Source organism: Acartia tonsa, chromosome 1 (assembly GCF_053477335.1).
Source record: "Acartia tonsa isolate MP-2025a chromosome 1, ASM5347733v1, whole genome shotgun sequence".
Lineage (NCBI taxonomy): Eukaryota > Metazoa > Arthropoda > Copepoda > Calanoida > Acartiidae > Acartia > Acartia tonsa.
This window is the reverse complement of record NC_137260.1, coordinates 23,605,674-23,624,852: the sequence shown is the minus strand read 5'-3', so window position 1 is coordinate 23,624,852 and position 19,179 is coordinate 23,605,674. Positions and strand designations below refer to the sequence as shown.

The window sequence follows — 19,179 nt, the reverse complement described above, 5'->3', positions numbered from 1 at the left end:
AAGATTAAACAGATACATTTCCTTTCAATCCCAATTTTGGTTACATAAGTAAATTCTCAATGACTTGATAAGTAATCAATTAATGATATTTCAGCCTGATTTTAGAACTTATGTCATATAAATTTAGATTACAGCACACTGTGGGCTAGAATTGAATCAAGACAAAAGTTAGTGACGAGCCCTGAGACCTATGTATGGTGAAAATTGACATACAACCATGATGATTCCAGGTAAAACCAAAATATTTCAGCGGGGGCTTTTTGAGAAAATTAGATTTGAAAATTTCAAGTTCAATTTTCACCCCCTAGGAGTTGCCGCATAATCAAGACAAGAAAAGCAAATATTATTAATTTGAAATTTTGAACAACTTTGCTTTTATAAAGTTCTTCATAAAACCACTCCTGAAGGGAGTTAATAAATGGCCATTTTTATCACTTGCTTTGCAAAGGTCACGAAAATTCAGCCTAAAATAAATCATATATAGAGAGGTTTTAAGAAGGACCTAATAAAAACAAAGTTGTTCAAAATTTAAAATAAATAATATTTGCTTTTCTTGTCATGATTATGCGGCAACTCCTAGGGGGTGAAAATTGAACTTGAAATTTTTAAATCTAATTTTCTTAAAAAGCCCCCGCTGAAATATTTTGGTTTTACCTGGAATCATCATGGTTTTATGTCTATTTTCACCATACATAGGTCTCAGGGTTTGGCACTTACTTTTGTCTTGATTCAATTCTAGCCCACAGTGAGCAACTTTCACCCCTACCTGCTTATTTGATGTAATCATCTAAATGAAAACTTGAACATGTTTATTACTGTTGCTTTATGTCTATTTAAACTTTTACTGTTATTTTTAATCTTTAATGTTAGATGGTAATGTGGTTTTAAATTATAAAACATATCTAAGTGTATTTTTGAAAAAGATTGATTGAATTATTGATTGTGACTTTAATGTTATAGATATAATTATATGTACACATTATTAATATTTACAATTTTATTAGAGTAGATACAAGATACTCTATAACTAGGTTTTTGATGCCTGAAAAGTCTTTTCTACAAAAAGTAGAAATTTGACCAAATTCTTGGCTGCTAGCCTCAGAGTTTCCCTGGCCTTACAATACATAGATACAAAGAAATATGTAAGACAAAGGAAACTCTGACAACCTAAATTCTTTTTAAGATTTGACCCATTATCAATTTTAATCTTAAAACTTGTATGAGTATTAAGCTATGTGAGTAAAGGTGAGTGTATTCTGGTGTTTGTCTATGTTTTATGCCACATGTGGATGATATTGTTCTAGATGTTAATTTAACATGAAAATTAAAAAAAAATATTGAAATAATTTTAAAAAGCTATAATTTATTAGGGTCTATAATATTTAGAATAGAAAATTAACATAAATTAGATAGTTCAAAAGATTCTTTTTATAAAAATAATGAATTTAGTTTGAAGTAAAATAATTTAAAATAAATATTTTCATTGATCTTAATCCAGAAAAAAATTGCATATATAAGGTTTGTATCTTAGTTAAATTAAATATAATTATTTAGTTTCTTTTTTTTGACATTTCGGCTAGCTAGTGTCTTATAAAATGATGTTTGAACAGCAAATCTGAATGGTATCAAGACAAATAATACAGGACAGAGAATGTAACTCTATTTTTTTTAACTGTTGGTAAATTTTGCTTTACTTGAAGATTAATGGTCTGAAAATTTAATGATGATAAGGCAATCAGAATTTTTTGCAATTGCATAGAACAATATTTGACTACATCCTCTGGATTCTATTCACATTTGTCTTGATTCATTTCAAGGTAGCTGTGTGGTTTAAACAGTTGCTAAATCAATATTCATGGATACAAGGTTTGATAGACAGTTCTGATGATTGGATAGGTTCCACCTCCACATCTGTTGCTGAAGTCATCAGAGGGTAGGTCCCAGAACATAGCTCCTCCTAGCCCATTATCCAGGACATACTGGGCCTAAAAAGCAAAATCTTTTTTTGTTTGTTTGGGACATTACAGTTACAAAGACAAAAGAGATTCTGTTTATAACTTTAGTTCCCATCAACAGCAGATGATTTCAAATTCTAAATAACAATTTTAACTGAAATATTTTATTCTTAGAAGAGCTGTCTGTATGAAAATATTAATTTACCTTTTGTCTGGCAGTTTCTTTGTCATCATATCCGACCCATTGGTTTCCCTTGTAGGCAATAGGGCCTCTAGAACCATCTGTAACCTGGAAGTTAAAAAAAAGTTAATAACATACAACATCCGAGTAAAATTATATAAAATCAACTGACATTATACCTCACAATTGTTTTAGATAAATACAATTTTAAAAATCTAGAGTCATTCTAAGTAAGAAATACCTAGAGTTTTTGTTTCAAGAAGGCTCCATTAGGATCAAGTAAGTGATTAGCAATTTTGGTTAAAATATTTACCTTATCTACTGTCCATCCACCCTCAGCCAATTTCAAGCAGATTTCTTGATAACCTTAAATACATATTAATAATCACTTTCTTCTCATTTTAACTATTGGCAATGTTTTAATAAAATATGATAAGAAAAGCATTAACATTAGATATATCAATGTTTTTATTACATTTCTAGATATTGAGGGAAAATCTATATTGAGGTTGTCACATTTGCATTAATTTCAATTTTTTGATAATATTTTTAATTTGATTTTTTGAACCTCGTAAAAGTGTCGAACTATGACGTCAGAAAAAAATAACAATTAACCAATGAGAAGCCAGTATTCACTGTAATTGACCAATGGTAAAATATATAGCGGTCTCTCATTGGTTAATTGTTAATTTTTTCTGACGTCATAGTCAGACACTTTTACTGGGTTCGATTTTTTAGTGAAATTAACTAGACAACCAGGAGAAAGATAAGGTTAATATATTAATCATACTTCAAGAGTAGCCTCGCTAAAATAAAAGTTTTACTTAGGAATCCTGCTTCTCCTGTGATAGATCCTGCTTGTCCTGCTCCGCTGGCTCCAGATCCAAGGCCTGCATTTATTTATTGTCTCCATCTATTTATAATTTGATTGAGTGGCTCCACTTTTTTTTAACTTTTAACTTTTTTCGGGTATAGTCCTTGCCACGACATCCCTCCATAAGGAGCGATTCTTCGTATTTTTCACAGTAGCTTTTCTCCTATTTCTAGCCCCTGCGGGGGGCTCTAACCCTGCGGGGCCAATTACCTAACCCTATGGGGCAATCACATAACTTAATATAACCTAACCTAACCTAAAATAACCTATAAAAAGCCATTTTAAAAATACGACTAATCGCTCGTGGAAAGGACTATACCCCTTTTTTCTTATACCTAACAGTTGGTCTGTCTGGTCTGTGCTTCTCTGGAAGTTCTTGTCAGATTATATTATTTTTAGCGGATAAAGTAATCACCCATCTATTCCAAAATAATAATTCCTGTTTTTTCTTTGTTTTATCAAACATAATTATTAGGGTGTAAAAACAACTTTTTCTATAATTTCATATAATGTTGACAATATCCTGTATTAGTACTAGACAAGGTGAATGTACGTCCATAGGTGGGGATACCAACAACAAGCTTTTCAGGAGGGCAGCCACTCTGCAGCCAATACTTCACACTAAAATATACAATCTATTCAGACTTTAAACACAAATCAAATTTCATAAATTATGACTACACATCTCATGCTATTATTTTCTTTAGCAAATAAGGGGGGGTTATCTTATTATAATAATTTTCTTATATAAGGTGGGGGGGGGGGGGGGGGTTAATGCAACCATCTCGTAATCAATGATTTTGGCTATTTGTAGGACAAATCTGTCATAAATTAAGTAGGAATCAACTTTTTGAAACATATTTTTGGAGATTATTTTGGATAATATTGGATCGTTACCTAAGTTTAGTTACACAACCATAAAATCAATAGAAATAAAATATTTCAATAATGTAATAATAATAAATCAAATGAAACAAACTGCAAAAAAGGGAATTTAATTCAGTAAAGAAATTAAACTATGGGGGAGAGGACTCGTTTTGCTTAAAAATTTGGAATAAGGTATAACCAAAAAGCGAAATAAATCGAAAAAAAATATTTGGAAGGCAGAAGTAAAGGTCGTCAAATCTACTATGTGTTGACCCCCAACGACAGCCGAAAATCACTTAAAGGTTTCGTGACTTTTATAAGAATTAATTTCGTTGTTGGTATAAGCTGCTTAAAGATGCTTTATTGACTGAATTACCAATTTAAAAATACAAAAATTAAAACTTACGCAAAATCCACAGTGAGATAATCCCCAGGAACGCTTGAAGTCATTGGAGCATGGTGATTTACCTATTAAAATAAACATTATTGTTTATGATTTGATTATTCTTATTTAGGTTAGGAAAGCCTCTTAGGGATAGGGCCCATCGCAGATAGAAAAACAAATGGAGCTTACAATCAAAATGGCCATGATTTTTTTTAGATGTTTTAAATTTTTTTTTTACAAATATAGCCCAAATTTATTTGATGTATTTTGCACAGCATAAAAAATGCATATACTGCAAAATTACTTCAGTAAACAATACATTTTTTTACGTTGCTTTATGGTTTTTTATAACAAATGAAGGCATAATAAGGGACAAAGGTAAAGATAAATAGAATAGAATTCCATCATTCCAATCCAAAGACATCTTGTATACAAAATAGATAGATATTTGAATTAGAGAGATTTGTATTAAACAATCTCCTATAACCCTGACATTTTACAGAGCTTACCGTGGTTTCCCAAGAACCATGTAGGTCATAAGACATAATATGGATAGCATCCAGGTGCTTGGACATCTCGGGAACGTCATAACCAGCGTCTACTTTGTCTTTTCCGGCGGCTACAGCGGCTGTCAGCTCGTAGCCGTAGGGCTGGAAGGCGGTTTTCAATTCTCTAAAATAGTAAAAAAAATGAAATGAAATACATTAAAGATACAAAGAAAGCAAAAGGAAAGATTTCTTCAGACAATTTTGATTACCAATGGGAGATATAGATTTTTATATAGAACCCATACAAATAAAGAGAAAAATGCAATAGAATAATTTTCTAGGCCACAGGCCAATTCTTTAAATTAAAAGTTTATGTACAATAGTACAATAAATAAAAATGTTATATGTCATATAATTAAAAATGATAGATGTAAAAGATAAATATCAATAATTGTTTGAACAGGTGTTTTTATTCACTAAAAACTTTTCATTTATTTTAATTAACAAAATGATTAAGCTCAAAGAAGCACAGCTAGTGTAAAAAGAGCAAAAATGACAAGTTCCTTTTTTTCTAGAGGCTTAATATATTTTTTCTTATGTATCATTTAACCTAATTAATGATAATAGGCTGATAAGTTTACAAACATTATTTAGTTGTAAATAATATTCCAACAAAAGAAAGTAAAAATAACATTATAATTTACGAATCATTTAAAAAGAAAATTATATAGTAGATTTTCTACACAATTTTTTTTTACACAATATATAACATTTACGTCAAACTGTCATTATACGTTAATTTTATCTGATTTTCTGATTTAATGCTTTTGCAATTTTAATTATTATTTTATTACAAGTAAGTACTTTTTAAAATTAATATGAAAATTTTAATTACATTTTTTTATGAAATAAAAATATCATCAGAAATTTAGCAATATTAATCAAAGTAAAGGATAAAGTAATTTAAAATTATACTGGATTTCAAATATTAAGAAACTTGTTCTGTCATTTGGAAAGAACGCGAATTCGAGAACGTTACAAAGCGACAGACTGACCTAAAAACCAACAGTAATAGGACTGCGCTACTTGAAATGTATCCTTACCTGCACCACGCGGCAAAGGTTTGTTTTTCTGAAGCTGATTGTTGGAAGGCTGGATATTCATAATCCAAATCCAAACCATCAAATCCGTATTGCTATGGATAGGTTCAAATATACATTTTAAGTATTTGTACATTTTACTATTTTTTGAAGAGACAATTCTGTTTTTGATAGATTAAGATGAAAAAAAAATACGAAAAAGATGTTGAATTAGAAAGAACAGTCGTTTAAGTTGGTATTACATAAGTTAGTCGATCAGACGTCCCCTAGCGGAAGAGTATCTACCCTTCTAGCAATCAGGGACGTCAAAGCTTTTTATTTTAGGTGAGATAAAATGAGGGGGTTCAGGGGTTTTAAAATCACCGCTTTACCCCTTAGACGTCTAAGCTATAGATTATTTAGTTCTGCCTTCAATGAAATACCGGTTTTGTCATTGAGCTTATTTAAAATAACAATTGAACTCCAATTACTAATATTGTACAAATATTGAAAATGAAAGTTGCTCCTTCCTGCAAAAATTTGACAGCTTCTGAAACGAATCTTGCCCTCTTGCTAGGATCTGCTAACATTGTCGAATATTTGTTGGTTCTAAAATATTTTTTTTACATGAAAGTTTGTAAATTTGTCGGGTTACGATGACCTCTTGGTGGCAAGGTGACGCTTCGGGTACAAATTCTCCACATGCCACCATGAACATACTCTGCGTAAGAATTGCATTGGAACGGGCTCAATCGCCCACGGTAATTAGTAAAGTAACACCCAACGGACACCCAACTCTTTAATTCCACGACCTTTGTCTGGAAATCTTAACTATGCATAGAAATGAGTTGGGAACGTTTTAGATCAAGGCATTCCCCATACCCTAGCTAATAATGTCGCGCATCTGACATAGCAGTAGTAGGAACCATTTTTAACGTCTTTAGTTTTCACACGGTGTTGAGCCGATACTCCATCCCATAATCTTCCCGATAACGAGCAGATTTGCTACGTGTTAGGCCACGTTTGCAGGTGATCTTTATTAGTATGATAAAAAACCTACAAGATGTGAATTAATGCTAAGGAATTTTATAAACTAACTATCCTAAAATATTTCAGGTTATTAGGCTAAGAAACGCCCATTAGACAATCTGCTCTAGTATAATTTGACCATAATTACAGTTCTTAAATAAGTTGGGTCAGTTATCTGTCTTGCAATGTCATAATTGTAACACTTTGCTATGTAATTTTAAAAATAAGTTACCTTGAATCATTCCAGCCACCAATGGCAATTAAAAACTTCTTGTTAGGATATTGTTTCTTCAAAGCTATAAATTTTTCATATCCTTTCAGATCAATATCCAGCCAGGCATCATGCGGCTTTAAATTCATGAAATAATTTTGGTATATTTAAATTTGAATTAATAAAAAATATATTTTTAAAGGCTATTGATCCATCTCAACCCAAGACTACTTTATCAAACTAACATCTTTGTACAGGCCATATATGTTTCGAATTTTTTTTATAAATCAAGTTCAGATAGTCAGTTCTTATGTGATGGAATACATTTTACTTCCAGGGAAGGTTTATAATTATTTTGGAGTAGGTTACCACCCTCCCAAGAAAATTCGCCTCTAGATAAAATTACCACCCGTCCCCCCCCCCCCCTTTTAATTTTTTAGGTACTTTTTCTTTTTAAAACTAAAATTTTCCCTCCCCACTCTCAAAGTAAAGTTTGATTGCTTGATTTTTTAAAAAATGCTAAAATTATTTGTGTTCCTTCATTGTGTAGGTGGAGCCATCTAGAATTGCAAATGAGTAGATGATATGTGTGCATATTGTGGGATCTATGTTCTCAACAAAATATTTTCCCTCTCCTAAAAAATAAAATATAAATATGATTTTTTCAATGCCCATTGTCTATACAGGGTAGATAAAGAATAATATTGTATACAAATATGTCCTGTTTTTAACTTGTTCATTTGCGAAGATTTTTTGAAAGGGGGTTCTTGTTGACTGAGTCTAATAAAATGCTATTTCTCGCTGTCGTACGCGTTCATGCGTCATGATGGAAGGGTAATTCAAATTTCAGATCTCAGATTTTGCGATTTGAGAAAAATTTATCTTTATATTATAGCAAATTATATAATCTTGCATGCATCGCTTTTATCAAATAGCGAAAATGAGATCTAAAATTTGCGTCACCCTTCCAACATGAAACATGACCGCGTACGACCGCGAGAAATGCAATTTTCTAAGACTCCATCTTCTTGTTGTGTTGTCCATAGAGATGAAAAGGGATGTAGAATATACGTGGATATTATGACAGCGGAAAAATTTTCGTCAATTAGGTTGCTAACATAAACTGTCTTATCAGTAAGTTCGTTCATCCAGTAGGAAAGGAGAGGTTGGGGAAAGGGAAAGCGGGAGGTAGGGGTAAATCGTTATTTTAGCCCGTTGCAGTTTCACTTTATTAGAGAACATGAAAATCTGGTGTAAGATCCAAGTAATAATACATCCACTAGGATGAACGTTCTATAATTCATTGTTTTATTTTTACAATATTGATTAGAAAAATAACTTATTTGATTCTGACTTAGAATATATATTTTTCAATAACATTTTAAATCTAAACCAAATATTAAAGACAGATTGATTAATTTACCTGGTCTGTAGTAAGGCCAGTTGGGGAAGTAACACACGACTTTCTTTCCAGAATTTCCTGTGCCAGATCCTGTTTTCATTAGGTTAGGTAAACATTTATATCAAAACCCAATTTACTTCATAGATGTCCTATAGTGATAAATTTTATAATCCTAAACAAAGCCTTTAATGTTTGGTAGCAGTAAAAAAGGGTAATTTTTTTCACTTCATTTTCAGTTTGGAGTTGGGTTGTAGTCAAATGCTCTTATTAAGTCCGTGTGTCCAAAATCATAACCAAATGTATATGAACTGGTCCATAATGAAGAACATTTTTACTTAATTAGAACATTTAACTACAACCCAACACCCTACTTTACGAAATTACACAAAAAATTACCCTCTTTAATTTTCTTACTAACTAAAATCCAATTACTAAAATTTTAATATGTATAATTCTACAATTTACAAAACCATTCCTGTAGTTGGTGATTGTGTTGGGGCTACAGTTGGTGAATTAGTTGGGAAAACAATTGGTCCCTAACCAAACAATAAATATAAAATATTTCCTGATTGGTAAAATGTTCTAATTTTTTTTTATAAATGTCTCCTCTAAGGTAAAATGATACATATAAACTAAGAACCTATCCTGTAAAGCTTTTTATTGGTACTATGTTTTATGCTTATTTGAAGCAAAAAAATATTTCTTTTTAGACTGTGTAAACTAAATTGCAAAATCTAGCTGTTTTAAATAAGAGTAATTAAATTAATTACTAAAGAAACATGAGGTTTAAAAATAAAATCTTTTTTTTTTTGGTTCCTCAGTGGTTGGAGCAGCAGTAGGTGCTTGAGTGGGGGCATTAGTTACAGGTCCAGATGTACCTCCAGTGGAACTGCAAACATCCGTAACCTGAGTTCCCTACAAAGTATTGTTATTAAATGGGATGCAAACTGCAAACATTAATTTGTATACAAAATTGATATACAGGGTCTCAAAAATTAGATTAATAAATATTTTTGGAAAATAGACCACGTTTAATAAAAGAACCTACACGTATTTCTAATTAAATTTTGGAATTGTTATTTTTTCAACAAACAATAAATGGTACTTACATCATTGAAGATGATTGAAGTGAAGGTGGGTTGAGTGCTTCCTTGGAAGGCAACTTGGAATCCCAATTCTAAGATACTTCCTAGAAATTTTTGGAAGTTTTCAAAATATGAAAGGTAAATTCTAGAAATTTAAAGGAATCGAATGTAAAAAAACACAATAGGATCATTAAATATTCAGATCCTTAATTAGATATATACACATAGTAAGTTGTCATTTCATAGGTTTGGTTAATTTTGATGTACCTGCAGATAAACCACTGAACCATGATTTAGGTGTAATAGTAAAGCTGGTTCCAGCATTGGGTGTAACATCTGCATTCCAAAGCTTGAAATAAAACACATTAACATGGTACATCATTTCTTAATCCAACTAAAGTTTTTCCATATTCAGTAAACTGAGCATTCAAAAAGAACCTAGTTGTATGAAATTCTAGCTGTTAATTCTTTCCCGTTATAAGCTTTTAAATAATGTTGGTCAAATCTAAGTTATTTCATAACAGATCATTTGAGCTTAAATATGTTTAAAGCACAAGAGCTTCTCATAAAGGTAACTAACATTGATTTAGTTTTTATATTTTTTTCTTTATTTACACCATAGTCTGGTTTAGGGGGGGTTTGAATGAAACTGTTAACACTATATCTCAACTAAACTGGAACTGGTCTGAATTGGTTGTAGTTTTAGGTAAGCTTTAGAAGTATCTGGGGCCGGGTTTAAGCTATTTTCCTGACCTCCATCGCCCTTCTTTAGAGACTACGAGCGAAGTAACTAGATTACTATTAAAGTTTTATCAGTTCTTACAATTTGTAATAGATAGTTATTCCCTAATGGAGGCACTTTGTTCTAGAATGGTTTTCTAACATTTCTTGATACGTATCTTTGGATCATATGAAGGAAATGAAGTCATTCCTTAAAAGGACAGAAATTTCATTCCAAAAAGGACAGAAATCATCTTCCTTTTTCTCAGATAAGTGAAATATGGACAAAAATCACTCTCCTTTTTCTCACATATCTGAAAAAGAGAATAAAAATCACCTTCCTAAATCTCACTTAATCTTCCTAATCCTAAGAAAATTCTACCTTTTCCTTACACATTCTCACTTATTCTCAGATAACCTACCTTATTCTAAGAAATTCTTCCTAAATCTAAGAAAATCTACCTTACTCCCCCAAATTCTTCCTTGGTCCCCCAAATTCTTCCTTATTCTAAGAAAATCTACCTTATTCTAAGAAATTCTTCCTTATTCTAAGAAAATCTACCTTATTCTAAGAAATTCTTCCTTATTCCAAGAAAATCTACCTTATTCTAAGAAATTCTTCCTTAATCTAAGAAATTCTACCTTATTCTAAGAAAATCTACCTTATTCTAAGAAATTCTTCCTTATTCTAACAAATTCTTCCTTATTCTAAGAAAAACTACCTTATTCTAAAAAATTCTTCCTTATTCTAAGAAAATCTACCTTATTCTAAGAAATTCTTCCTTATTCTAAGAAATTCTACCTTATTCTAAGAAAATCTACCTTATTCTAAGAAATTCTTCCTTATTCTAAGAAATTCTACCTTATTCTAAGAAATTCTTGCAAAACATAGCAAATTCTTGCAAAACATAGCAAATTCTTGCAAAACATAGCAAAATCTACCTTATTCTAAGAAAATCTACCTTATTCTTCCTAATTCTTTCTTATTCCCCCAAATTCTACCTTATTCTAAGAAAATCTTACTTGTTTTAAGAAAATCTACCTTATTCTGAGAAATTCTTCCTTAATCTAAGAAAATCTACCTAATTCTCCCAAATTCTTCCTTATTCTAAGAAAATCTACCTTATTCTAAGAAATTCTTCCTTATTCTAAGAAAATCTACCTTATTCTAAGAAATTCTTCCTTATTCTAAGAAATTCTTCCTTATTCTAAGAAAATCTACCTTATTCTAAGAAATTCTTACTTATTCTAAGAAATTCTACCTTATTCTAAGAAAATCTACCTTATTCTAAGAAATTCTTCCTTATTCTAAGAAAATCCACCTTATTGCCCCAAATTCTTCCTTATTCTATGAAATTCTTCCTTACTCTAAGAAATTCTTCCTTATTCTAAGAAATTCTTCCTTATTCTAACAAATTCTTCCTTATTCTAAGAAAATCTTTCTTATTATAAGAAATTCTTCCTTATTCTAAGAAATTCTACCTTATTCTAAGAAAATCTACCTTATTCTAAGAAATTCTTCCTTATTCTAAGAAAATCTACCTTATTCTAAGAAATTCTTCCTTATTCTAAGAAAATCTACCTTATTCTCCCAAATTCTTGCAATATATAGGGATCCCAAACTCAAAAACAAAGTTTCAGCGCGATTCGACCACCCGTTCTTGAGATATGGTGACCTGGTGTCCTTGGTACCAACGGTAAGATTTGGGAAATGGTTCGAATCCTTATTAAATTTGTAAGTCCCAAAATATTTTGCCCCAAATTATTAAATTTGTAAGCCCCAAAATATTTTGTCAAAATTTTGAAGAAAAAATACCCAGGTGGACAAATAATTTTGATCAAAAAAGTGTCAAAATATTTTTGGACTTCGGACCAGATTTACTAAGGATTCGAACCATTTCCCAAATATTACTGTGGATACCAAGGACACCAGGTCACCGTATCTCGAGAACAGGTGGTCGGATCGCGCTGAAACTTTGTTTTTGAGTTTGGGATCCCTATATATTGCATGAATTTGGGAGAATTAGGTAGATTTTCTTAGAATAAGGAAGAATTTCTTAGAATAAGGTAGATTTTCTTAGAATAAGGAAGAATTTCTTAGAATAAGGTAGATTTTCTTAGAATAAGGTAGAATTTCTTAGAATAAGGAAGAATGTCTTAGAATAAGAAAGATTTTCTTAGAATAAGGAAGAATTTGTTAGAATAAGGAAGAATTTCTTAGAATAAGGAAGAATTGGGGGGAATAAGGTAGATTTTCTTAGAATAAGGAAGAATTTCTTAGAATAAGGTAAATTTTCTTAGAATAAGGAAGAATTTCTTAGAATAAGGAAGAATTTCTTAGAATAAGGTAGATTTTCTTAGAATAAGGAAGAATTTCTTAGAATAAGGTAGATTTTCTTAGAATAAGGAAGAATTTGGGAGAATAAGGTAGATTTTCTTAGAATAAGGAAGAATTTCTCAGAATAAGGTAGAATTTAGGGAAATAAGAAAGAATTAGGAAGAATAAGGTAGATTTTCTTGGAATAAGGTAGAATTTCTTAGAATAAGGTAGATTTTCTTAGAATAAGGAAGAATTTCTTAGAATAAGGTAGATTTTTTTAGAATAAGGTAGAATTTCTTAGAATAAGGTAGATTTTCTTAGAATAAGGAAGAATTTGGGAGAATTAGGTGGATTTTCTTAGAATAAGGAAGAATTTCTTAGAATAAGGTAGATTTTCTTAGAATAAGGAAGAATTTCTTAGAACAAGGAAGAATTTGAGGGAATAAGGTAGATTTTCTTAGAATAAGGAAGAATTTGTGGGAATAAGGTAGATTTTCTTGGAATAAGGAAGAATTTCTTAGAATAAGGTAAGTTATCTGAGAATAAGGGAGAATTTGTGTAATTAAGGTAGAATTTCTGAGAATAAGGAAGAATTTGGAAAAATAAGGTAGATTGATTAAACATGGTTGTAATAGTGAGGAAAAGGAAGAATTTCTAAGAACTAGGAAGAATTTGTAAGATGGTGGACAGAGGTCACCTTCCTTTAGTGAGAATTTGTAAGATAGTGGACAGAAATCACCTTCCTTAGTGAGAATTTGTAAGAAAAAGGAAAGGAAATAGCCTTCCTATACCCAAGGAAGGGAATTTCTGTCCTTTTTAGGAATGACTTCATTTCCTTCATATGATCCGTATCTTTTCCTTTAAATATTACTGACCCATAAATAGTCTTATGATTGAATGATTAATCTCTACCTGGAAATTAGTCAATGGAATGTCCGTAGTGACAGTTATGGTGTAAGACGTGATGGAGTTCTTCACTGGGATGCTGAACTTGGCTCCAAAGTTTCCTGACCATGAGGAGGTAACAGTGACATGATTCTGACAACTAGCTGAAGATCCACCACCAACTCCTAAATTCATTACCACATCCAATTTTTATAACAATTCTCAAGTTTTGCAAATTTCGTAAGCTTTCAAGAAACAAATTTCAACGGAGGTTGAGTCAGGGAGGGAGGGGATATTGGACTTTAAAATTAATTAAATTGGAACCAAAAGTTGTATGGCCATGTTATCTTATTTGTTGGCTCTAAAGTGTGTGTACTTTTCTTGAATTTTACTGTAGGTTCCAAACTAGTAGTGTCCAAACTTTTAGAACCAAACCAAGTATGTTATTGATTTGTATATGATACAGTTTATAATTGTTGGATTAGTTCCTGGAGGGGCTGCTGTGGTTGTTGGTGGTGGTGGAGGGGGTGCAGCAGTGGTTGTTGGGGCACTTGTACCTAAATATTTAGTGTTCTTTAATTTACAATAATCTAAAAAAATCTTTCGTCGCTTCGCGCCATGATTTAAAATCTTTACAAATTGACAAAATATTTGACATATCACCCCCTCCCCTTATTGAGATTGAGCACCCCTCCCCACTCACATAAACGTTCTTGATGGATCTTTAGGAATTATCTACTCTGTCTGAGGTTTCAATTAATATCCCAAATACAGACGAAAAAACCTGAAGGCAAGAAAAAAACAAAACTAAAGTAACAGAAAATACAATTGCAATCAAACAATCATTCCAATTAATAAAAATCAATCAACTCTACAATAAAGAAATTAAAACAATGAGAGTTTAAAAAAAAAATAAAAATAAAATGATCAATATTTAAGCACTAGTAAATTCACGTTTTATATAGTATAACTTAATGGAAATTAAATCTAAGGTGACTTTGACATTGGCCTTAGCAAACTATTTAAAACATACACTTGTAAATTGTAAATTAATAAAAAATTATAAGATATTTTTGTCAAAATATTAAACATAGAGTGTAAAATTGATATCAAAGAACTAAATAACTACATTTTAACATAAACATATATCAAAAATAAGTTGTTCATTAATTATCCAGTAAATATCCGGTCATTTCTATTCAATTCTTTTTATCCCTTGGCGGTCGGGTTGGGCGTTTGAACGCCCCCCTCCCTTCGGGGATAATAGAAAAAAACAATAATAAAATCTTTATGGTTGTTTATTTAAAAATTAAACCTACGTAATGAATTATCAAAATATAATCAAAATCAATATTTTTTAGGTTGCCCTATCCCTTAACCTTATCACTAAACATATTCTTTGATTAAATCAATGCAAAAACTATCTATGATTGCAATTAATTTGTATTACTAACCTTTCATTTAAATTTTTACATGAAAAATTTTACATACATTTATTAGGAATTATGCAATTTCACTTGTTATTTATTTTAAATATTTAACTTCTCAAGTATTTGAAATTTAACTGGTACATTATGTACTTGTAAAAGTAAACTATATTTTATTAGAGTTTTATTAAAACGAGTTTAAATAATCTAGCTTGACATAGACTATTATAGATTTAAGTCGGGTAGTCAAAGTTGCAATGCACACATTTGTTTCAAAAGTATTTGAGAGGACCTTGTAGAAAATTGTAGAAAATATGTATTAAAAAGGGAAATAGTTAATGGAAAATTATTTTTTTTTTCATGTGGAATATACCTTTCTATGATAAAAAGCAAAACTATAGAATTTCTTAGGCTCGTTTGGGATTTAGCCTTCCTATATAATTCTTTTTTTCATTTATACCTTTGTAAGGCTAAGGAATCCATAATTCCTAGGCTAGCTTAGAAAACTAAAGGATTTGGCCCACTATGGCTTGATATACGTGTAAGATTAGAAAAAAGGCATAATAGTCTTTTCATCTTTTTGGTAAAAATACCTTATTGATGAATCATTGAACATTTTAAAGATAAGAGTTCCAATTTTTTAAAAATATTCTGTAGATAAAACATTTATAGCTTACTAGTTTAACAAGGACGATTTTATGGAAAGTTTTTAAAAGCATTTTGCTAGAAATCTATAATACAAAGTAGAATGATGTCTGTCTGTCCGTACGTCTGTCCCTTAAGATCTCGGTAACCACAGAACTGATTGGATTCTTCTCTTCAGGGAATATACCTACTGGTCCTGTGGCGGTTTTAGGTTATTTTCTTGGAGGGTGGGACACCTCCAACCCCCCAAAAAATGTAAAAAATCCCCCCCCCCCATTTTTTTATTTTTTAAAATTAGTGGTGGAGTGGGGGCATCTCCAGAGGTACTTAATTTTTTCTCTCATTAATTACCTCTTGGGGCAAAGCCCCTAGAGGCTAGGGGCGAAGCCGCTAGTTATTGTATAAATCAAGAGAGATAATGAGATTGCGAGAAGATAGATATGGATAGATAGCTAGTTTTCACAGAGGTAACATGAAAACGAAGAAGTTATTGTGAGATCATTTCAAAACATACATACATAAGGACAGACAGATATGAACAATCATAAAGTAGCTTTGCCACTAACAACAAATAAAGACATTTGACATCATCATAAAAAAAATGAACAATAACCTATTGTACTATTTCTAAGTTGCTTTTTTGCTACTAAACAAATAATACATTCTTAAGAATATTACGTGTTGTACACAAATAAAGAAAATATAAATTAAATACATTCATTGGCGTGCACAGGTTTTGGCCAGAGGGGTGTGCGAAGCATTTTTTGATACCCCACATTTTTGGATTGTTGTGTATCCACGCTCATGCGCCCACTAGGCCACCTGACAGACAATCAACCCTTTGATTGCTCGACCTTTGTCCTAACTGTGTAATTAATTGTATGGTAGTGAATTGCTCCTGTTTATAGGTCAAAATTTTCTCTTAATCTTATTATTTAAAAGGAAAACAGCAGTAGGTACCAATTTTAACGACTCTGTTATGACGTAATGCTGTCAAGACTTGAACCCGACAAATCCCCGACAACGTTACCAATAATTCTAAAGCTTACACTGAACATTGTAGGACCAGTCACAGTATTGGCGCTGGTCACTCCACAGGGTTCCTGCGGGACAGATGAAGCTGTAGGTTTGGCCCCACCAACACTGGTAATATCTGAACAGACAATCCTATTATATAAAGTACTGAGGTTTTTTGTCTCAACCTTAAGATTTTAATAAGCGCTAAACTGATTGGGTTCTCCTTTATAGGAAATCTTCACATATGCTACGTGAGTATTTTAAGCTATTTTTATTTTTATTTTATTCTTGGGGTGTTTTTTAGGCAATTTTTATGTCCCCTATCGCTTTAAATACAGAGCCCCCTAGATGCTATGGGCACAGCAGCTAGTAGATTATATCTCATTCGGGTAATATTGATAGAACATGATGTTTAGTTAAAGTTTGTTTCTATTTCTAATAGCTTGAACCAAGCTAAGAAAAAAAATATGTAGAATAATTAGACTTCGTTGCATGATGAATCCTGTTAGGAACAATCGTCCCTTTGATTGCAAGACCTTTAGATGGAAAGATAAACGGTTCCTTACTCTTATTTTGAATTAAAAAGTTTAAAATAGAGCACACTGGGAATAATTATTTCAGTTTTGGTTGGAATAGCTAAAGACACAATAGTATTTTAAACAAAATTCTTGTTTAGGGGGGACGTATTATTGTTTCCTATAGGTCATCTAGGGTAATACATCTATTGTGTAAGTTATGGAAAAAAACAGAAGATGGAAAAGTTTCTCGTAAAAAAAGGGGACAAATTTATAACTTTTGGCCGAAGTATCACGATTGACGTCATATTCCCTTCTTATATTAACATCATTTGGGATAGTTTGACCCAGCTTATACCAACAATGAAATTAATTTAGGGAAAAAATCACCAAACCTATACGTGTTTTTCAGCTGTCGTAAAATTGACGACCTCTCCATTTGCCCCCCAAATATTATTTTAGATTTATTTCGCTTGTTTGTTATACCGTATACCTGAATTTGACCTAACTTTGTAACATTTGTCCCCTCATTTACAAGGAACTTTTACAAACTTCCTGGAACCATACCTGGAACAATCAGCAGGATCTGCCAGGAAGCCAACATATCCACTGGGGCATGTTAGTCCATTTGCCAACCCAAATATGAAGGTAGCATACAATAATATCTATAATATTACAAATATTAAATAGCACCAACAATTTTGGCTTTTAGCAAATGGTTCCTTTCTGCTGAATTAAATGCGGTTTTAAGTAATAATTATTCACTATTAATCATAGGATTATTCACTATTTTGTTGACTGAGCCATGGGCCCATCGGGGCCAATAAAAAAGGAATTTAATCAATCATTTTTCATAAACTAATCCGTGGATAAGTCGATTATTTGAGAAAATATCCGACTAAATAATTAAAACTTACTTTGTGCAAATTATACTGTTACAAAACAAAAATTTATATGCAATAAGACAAACAAAATTTATTATATATAGCAAACCTTAATTACTGTATTAAGACTTGCAATAGATAATATTGACAATATTAAATAATTATATATAATTCAATAAGGCAAACAAAGCTACTTACAAAGTATACCTCAATATATTTTAAAAATATCTATAAAGGTTATACTGACTTTATAAAAAAAAACCTATCTTATTCAGAACACAAAAACATATCTATAGAAAATATCTTACTAACTATTTTCAAAAAAAAACATATTATAGCTTATCAGATTTTATAAAAAAAAATATATCAGATTCAGTAAAACAGACAAAGTTAATGATATAGTAAACCTTACTATGTATTTAAAAAAACACATTTACATAGATTATGCTGACATTTCAAAATATAACTAATGTAGTACTGAAGGACAGCCGGACAAGACCCTTATCTATAAAAAAAAGCTATGCTCCTGATAATAGTTTTGTTTGTTGTCAGATTATCACAATACATAATCCTGACAAATCTAATTATAGAATATAAGTTATAACCCTGACTGAAAAAAAACTTACTATTCTGTGTGCTGACATGATGGGACGCTGTAAGGCTGTAAGACTGTTTACAGCCAATGTTTAAATGATAATATTTACCTTATAAACTCACATTTTATACATCATTCCATCTCGGAAAGGAAAAAAGATTCATTACACATTTTTATCGATTTATTTTTATTACATTTTGAAAACTCTGTTCGTAAATCTAGTCAGGTTATGTATAACTAGCGTCTGTGTCCCTACCATTTAGAGGCTCAATATTCGAAGGGTAATGAAAGGGCAAAAGAACAACCTAATACCATACCCAGACTTTAAAAATAACCTAAAACCATCTCAGGGACTATAAGAAGCTTCTTTCTTCGCTACAGACAAAAAAGCTTAGTAGTTTAAATAATTCTATAATATTATCATATTTGTAAACATTATCATATCTTTTTTTTTGTGATTCCTATAACTATAATAAATTTTTAAAGATACGTTCATTATAGGCATCCTGCAAAATAACGATAGATTTTATCAAAATAGTGGAAAAGATTTAAATTAAAACAAAATTATGTGAAGATTATTTTGGTTGTCTTTTAAGAAACATATTTAAATGATTG

The 19,179-nt window shown here is 31.0% G+C and overlaps 2 protein-coding genes across 5 annotated transcripts in view; both read right to left on the bottom strand.

The window, feature by feature from the left end:
- Window positions 1–19,179, bottom strand: part of Ccm3 (programmed cell death protein 10 Ccm3) — a 242,381-nt gene that overhangs the window by 194,197 nt on the left and 29,005 nt on the right. The window lies entirely within an intron of this gene.
- LOC145315454 (chitinase-3-like protein 1) lies at window positions 1,347–18,691 on the bottom strand. Of its 3 annotated transcripts, none has more exons than XM_080155440.1 (21): window positions 18,596–18,691; window positions 17,653–17,750; window positions 16,603–16,706; window positions 13,972–14,038; window positions 13,509–13,668; window positions 9,824–9,905; window positions 9,581–9,660; window positions 9,290–9,386; window positions 8,951–9,009; window positions 8,493–8,565; window positions 7,610–7,704; window positions 7,091–7,209; window positions 6,362–6,438; window positions 5,854–5,947; window positions 4,772–4,934; window positions 4,284–4,345; window positions 3,537–3,631; window positions 2,961–3,029; window positions 2,450–2,502; window positions 2,161–2,244; window positions 1,347–1,985 (listed from the first exon to the last, which is right to left on the bottom strand). In XM_080155440.1, exons 1-21 carry the CDS (start codon window positions 18,611–18,613, stop codon window positions 1,854–1,856), a joined length of 1,881 nt encoding a protein of 626 aa, XP_080011566.1. In that variant the 5' UTR covers window positions 18,614–18,691; the 3' UTR covers window positions 1,347–1,853. The 3 variants fall into 3 exon arrangements, with proteins under 3 accessions (XP_080011566.1, XP_080011574.1, XP_080011580.1); XM_080155448.1 differs by having other exon boundaries at window positions 8,493–8,553; XM_080155454.1 differs by lacking the exons at window positions 16,603–16,706; window positions 17,653–17,750; window positions 18,596–18,691 and adding an exon at window positions 14,936–15,071.

What these genes read in the sequence shown, in the direction of transcription:
- LOC145315454 (XM_080155440.1), bottom strand. An exon ending in CTGGTCCTACAATGTTCAGT is followed by an intron (nt 14,039 to 16,602) that starts GTAAGCTTTAGA and finishes CTAAATATTTAG; the next exon opens with GTACAAGTGCCCCAACAACC. An exon ending in CCCCAACACAATCACCAACT is followed by an intron (nt 8,566 to 8,950) that starts ACAGGAATGGTT and finishes AACCTAATGAAA; the next exon opens with ACAGGATCTGGCACAGGAAA.